The sequence below is a fragment of the Muntiacus reevesi genome, chromosome 2 (assembly GCF_963930625.1).
Source record: "Muntiacus reevesi chromosome 2, mMunRee1.1, whole genome shotgun sequence".
NCBI classification, from domain to species: domain Eukaryota; kingdom Metazoa; phylum Chordata; class Mammalia; order Artiodactyla; family Cervidae; genus Muntiacus; species Muntiacus reevesi.
The window spans coordinates 105,121,932-105,127,025 of NC_089250.1; the positions used below are offsets into that span (position 1 = coordinate 105,121,932).

A 5,094-nucleotide genomic window follows, 5' to 3' on the forward strand; every position below is an offset into this window, starting at 1 on the left:
ACAGGGCCCCCTCCCCCAACCCCAGTCACAGGGGCTGGGCCCTCCCGTCCACACAATCAAGTTACCTTCCTCGGGCTTCTTGAGAATCGTTTTTTATTGGCTCAAAATCTCATTCACCAGTCCCTAAATAATCTTATGTACAAAATAAAGACTTTCCCACTGTGAAATCTCATCAATAAATACAAACATAAAACGGGGGAGAGGCCATATAATTTACCAGACAAAAATTCGTTTCAAGAGACATTACATCATTTACAAACTTTTTTTTTTTTTTTTAAAGACAAGGGCGCTCCAGTTTGCAGGGTGGTGGTAGAGGCTCTCCCCTAGTGGGTCGCCTTGCCTCCTGCCCCTGAAAGGGCAATGGCTCCGGAAAAGTGCACAAGAAGGCAGAGCATCGCCTTCATGGATTAAGGCAGAGTAGACAGGCCCAAACCCCCGGGACTTGACAGGGACTAGAGGAGGTCAGAAGCAACTTTGAAAAAGACAACCTAGGGAACAAGAGTGAGCGCTGAGAGACCAAATATTGGAAGAAGTACTGGAGGAGATTTTGGGGTGGCCACGGGGAGAGGGCTTAAAATGTGCGGAGCATGCCATGCCCACTCACGCGGGCAGCGGCAGAGGATGTAAGCGCATAAGACCAAGGGATTGAACCCGGCCTGCCACTCTCGGGTGCCTGGGCCCTCAGGGGTCAGTGAGCCAGAGGCAGGAGGACCAAGTAGGTTTGAGAGCCGCCGCCGCGCATCTCCGACAGCCTCCGCCCCTTCCCCTTTCCCCAGGACCCACTGCCCAGCGGCGGACAGGCCCCTTCATAGAAAGTCTGAAAAGGCCAGAGCGCCAGGGTGCAGGCAGGCCGGGGAAACAGGCGCCTGCAGCCCAGGTCGGTCCTCCAGCGAGGCGGCGGGGCTCAGGCTTCCGGCCTGGGAGACCGGGGAATAGAGGGAGCCCCAGTCTCCCGGGGAACCGCCGTCTGGGTTGGCCAGCTCCTCGCAGGGCGGCGCCAGCGGCTCCAGCCCGTAGAGGCTGTGGTCCGCTATGCGCAGCGTCTGCGTCAGCGCCCAGATATAATTGTGGGCAAAGCGCAGCGTCTCGATCTTGGTGAGCTTCGCGTCGTCCGGAAAGGTGGGCAAGACGCCGCGCAGCGCGTCCAGCGCAGAGTTGAGGTTATGCATCCGATTGCGCTCGCGGTCGTTGGCCTTCTTGCGCCGGCTCCGTCGCTGTTTGCTCAGAGCCAACTCACTCTTGGGGCGACTGCGCCCCCCGCGCCGCGCCCGGAGCTTCCTCGAGGCCCCTCGGCAGGCGCCCCCTTCCGTCTCCGCGCAGTTCTCCAGCACGCGAGTGGGGCTGGGTGGAGTGGATGCGACGCAGGTCACTTCGTCGTCCGAGGCTCCCGGGAAGCGCTGCTCCGTCTCGTGGGTCACTTGGACAGGGGGCGCACACGAGGGATGAGGCGCCATCCTGCGGCGGGGTAAGAGGTAAGGGTAAGAGTGGGTCGGTCACCTGAGCGAAGTTCCCAATCCTGGGACCAGGTGGGGGAAAATGCGAGAGAAAGCCACCTCCAGCCGGCCAGAGGACCCGCTTTCCCCTCCTCCCATCGCTCTGTGGTTCCAGGTGTTACCTTGTTGTAGGGCGCAAAGGGGTAGAGTGGTGGGTAGTGAGAGCAACGGTGAGCTGAACTGGCTTTTCCGTCTGCAAGTTCAGTTGAGAAGCAGGCGCTGCCGCTCGGAAGTTTCTCTGGCCCCAGAGAAGATACGTGTAAAGGAGGGTCCCGGGCTTCTTTTGCTCTCTCTTGGCGCAGCTGCGAGCCCCTGCGGATTTTCTGAGCCGAAAGTCGTGTGCCCCTGGGCACGCTTTATCTGCTGCGCCCTGGGACTGGAGCGTGCCTGCCCCGCTGCTGCCCGCGCCGCCGTCCAATCAGCGTCCGGGCCAGGGGGCCGCGCCACGCGAGCCCGCTCCGCCCTTCAAGGGGCACAGCTGGATTCCGGACAAAGGGCTGGGGTCGGGGGAGGGGAACGTCGCTCTGTTTGCGCTTTCCCCGCGGGCTCTGTCCCAGCAACTCTCGGTTCCTCAAAGGGCCTCGCCCAGTGAGAAGGGTCTTGTCTGTCTAGCTCGCGTCTGGCGGTCTCAAATCGCTTTGCTCCTATTCTGGTTTTCCTTAGCATCTGTCTAGACCTTTTCTTGGTATCCTGAAGGGGGCTTTGGGAAGTCAGTAGGGTGAATCAGTCCCGTGAGTTATACAAGGGGAAACAGGTTCAGAAAGGAGGCAGCTTGCTCCAAATCACTCTGCAAGGACAAGGAGCCAGGTATACTATCAGTTTAGAGGAGCGTCCACTAATTCCTAGTGCCATTCTCCTCTCCTCCACTTTGGGTCAGGTTAGCAAGTACTCAGAGGGGGTGTTTCACTGACACTCCATTTTGGGAAGCACGGGGGCGACTACACAGAGAGATCCTGCCTACCTCCCTGCCCCTTAGAGACCGTCCCCTTCTGGGGATGCTGAGCCCCGGCCTCCCCTCCACCCCCCACCCCCCGCCCGCCAGGCTTTGAAATGACACTGCCCACACTCCTTAGATGCAGGTGCTTAGAACCTCTCCCCTCATCCCCTCGCCCCCTCAGAAATCTAAGACATTATCTTCCTGCCCCAGAGGCAGCGAATATCTATGGTGGGACCTCCAGGAGGCATTCCGCCACAAACAATTTCAGACAGTACTCTAGGGATCCGATGGGGCATGCGAAGGAAGAGCTCAGATGAGAATGGGTCAGGAGATGGCCAGGAGTTCACAGCAAGCTCTGTGTCTTTTAAATGCCCCCGGAGTGCAGGTGCAGAAGCAGATCAACTCTTTCTCTCTTAGTCCTTCTGTCCAGTCACAGATGGGCGGGGGCTGTCTGCACTACCTGGTCCTGTCCCCTTGGCAGAGGTCAGGCAGTGAGCACACGGCAGGGACTCTTCACGGCTCCGGTTAGTGCCATCTGGAAAGCTTTCCAAAGTGAGCCTGAACACATCATCCCTCCTTTCTTTCCCTACTCTTCGCTTTTGTCCCTGCCTTGGACACTCTGTGGTCTTCTGCTTCAGGGTAAGTGTGGCCTGGGGGAGGACGCCCTCAAGCTAACCCAGCCTCTCTCTGACCTTTAATGATCTGCCCATTGCAGGCCCAGAGCCCTCAGCCATCCAGTGCCACTCCTGCGCCCTGCCCGCCCCCTCCCCCCACCAGCAGGCCCTCCACACTGCTCCTAAGAAGTTGGGAAACTGGTGTCTGAATTCAGTCTCTGCAGGCCCAGAAGGCATTACTTTCTAGCAGGTCCAGATACCCTGAGCTGAGCCTCCAGAAGCTGGTAGAGGAGGTAGGATCCTGCAGGGAAACTGAGGGAATGAGGTGAGTCTGCATATCTACCCTAGTGACAGCCAGCCTCTCTTAATTTGCCCACTCTGCGTGGAGGGCGGAATTACCTCTGAGGCAGAGAGAGGGTGGATGTGCTTGGGAGCCAGGGAGAAGGAGCTCCAGGACTGTGTGGAGATGAAGGTGCTGTCCTCAGGATCTCAGCTGGTGGGCTGTTGGCAGAGGCTCCTTCGCTTGTTGCCAGGGAACTAAGCTCTGGGCCAGGTTCCAGACCAACAAAGGGACCCTGCGGAGACGCCTGAGTTTCACATTTTGCTGCTGCTCCTCCCTTGGGTCACAATTTGCTCCACATTTGTCTTCTAATTATACGAATGAGAAACTGAGGCCTATTTTACAGATGGAAAGTCAAGGCCCAGAAAGGGGAAGTAACTTACTCAAGAGATCACACAGCAAGTTCTAGCAGAATCACATACATAGAACGCAGTCCTAAGACTCCTAATCCTAGATTTTCCCTTGCACCTCTTTGTTGCCTCTCTTTGACTGGGGAGAAAATCAATATTTTTTCAAGGCAGAACCAGACATCCCAAAATGTCGAAGATAGAAGGAATGACATGGTCAGAGTAGATAAAGGACAGTGGCCCCATCTCCCAGTGCCAATGGGAGCCAGTGTCCAGTCATGTTCTGTCTCTCTACTTTCTCACCCTCTATGCCTGCCTTTCTTGATTTCTATCCTGCAAATTAGGAATTGAGCGAGGAAACCCAAAGTGTGCTTCCCTGGGGCTAGGGGACCCAGCTTGGCTCGGAGGAGTGTGCCCTGGCCATAAGGAATCAGAACACCCCTATGCGTCCCTGGAGGCCTGAAAGTAGCCCACAACTAGGGCTCTCATCCCTCAGTGGCTCTCAGATGATAACCCAAGGCAGGTCTCACCGTGGCTCAGTCTTGCCTCAAGTGGCTCATGGGCAGTGACGAGGACCGCAGGACAAGCTTTCCCCACCAGGGAAGATTTTGGGGTTATTTGGATACTTTCTTGACTGGGAGAGAATTCTGGCACCCGCTGAGAATTCTTATCTAGCTTCCCTGGCACCACTCCGGGTCAGGGCTCTCCACGGCTTGCGGACCGCCACCACGTTTCGCTTTGCGCAAAACAGTCAGGGCGAGGAGCAGCGCGCAGCAGCCGAGGTCAGCGATTTCCGTGCGGACAAGTCTCCGCAGCTCTTCTGCTGGTCAAGAGGGCGGGGCCTGAGGTCCAGGAGTCCTAGGGGATTAGAGATCAAGGATCCACGTCCTCCCTTTCAGCGGGAGAGGACGCACAGGCCCCTCTCCAAAGTTAATTCCTGTCCTTTTGGCGGCGGAGGCGCAGACTGTGACAACTCAGTGCGCGCTGGCGCTATTTGTGAAAGGACTCTTCCAGCCGGCAGCAGAGCTTGTTCCTGAAGCCCCCGGCGGACCACCGCCTCTAAGACCTCTGGGAACCCCGCGCCCTTCCACTCACTGAGACCTAGGCCCCCCTGCAGGCTGAGGCGGCCCAGGAACGAGGCGACAGCCTGACGCCTGGAGACCGCGGACAGAATGGAAAAGAAGGGAAGGCAGCGGTCCGCCCTGCCGCCTTCCTGTCGGCGGGGGGAATTTTAGCAGTGCCTGGGGGCGCTTTGAGAAACGAGAGGAAGGGAAGGGGGCCACAAGAGGCTGAATAGCTAATGACTTGCCAGAGGAGGGGGCTTCTTTCTCTCGCCTTCGCCTCGACGCTGAAAGAGGGGAAG

At 57.7% G+C, this 5,094-nt stretch overlaps 1 protein-coding gene across 1 annotated transcript; it reads right to left on the reverse strand.

Annotated features, from left to right (window-relative positions):
- Positions 1-806: 806 nt before the first annotated feature.
- Positions 807-1,454, reverse strand: NEUROG3 (neurogenin 3). The gene has a single exon (XM_065919873.1). It carries the CDS (start codon positions 1,452-1,454, stop codon positions 807-809), a length of 648 nt encoding a protein of 215 aa, XP_065775945.1.
- Between the last annotated feature and the right edge of the window lie 3,640 nt (positions 1,455-5,094).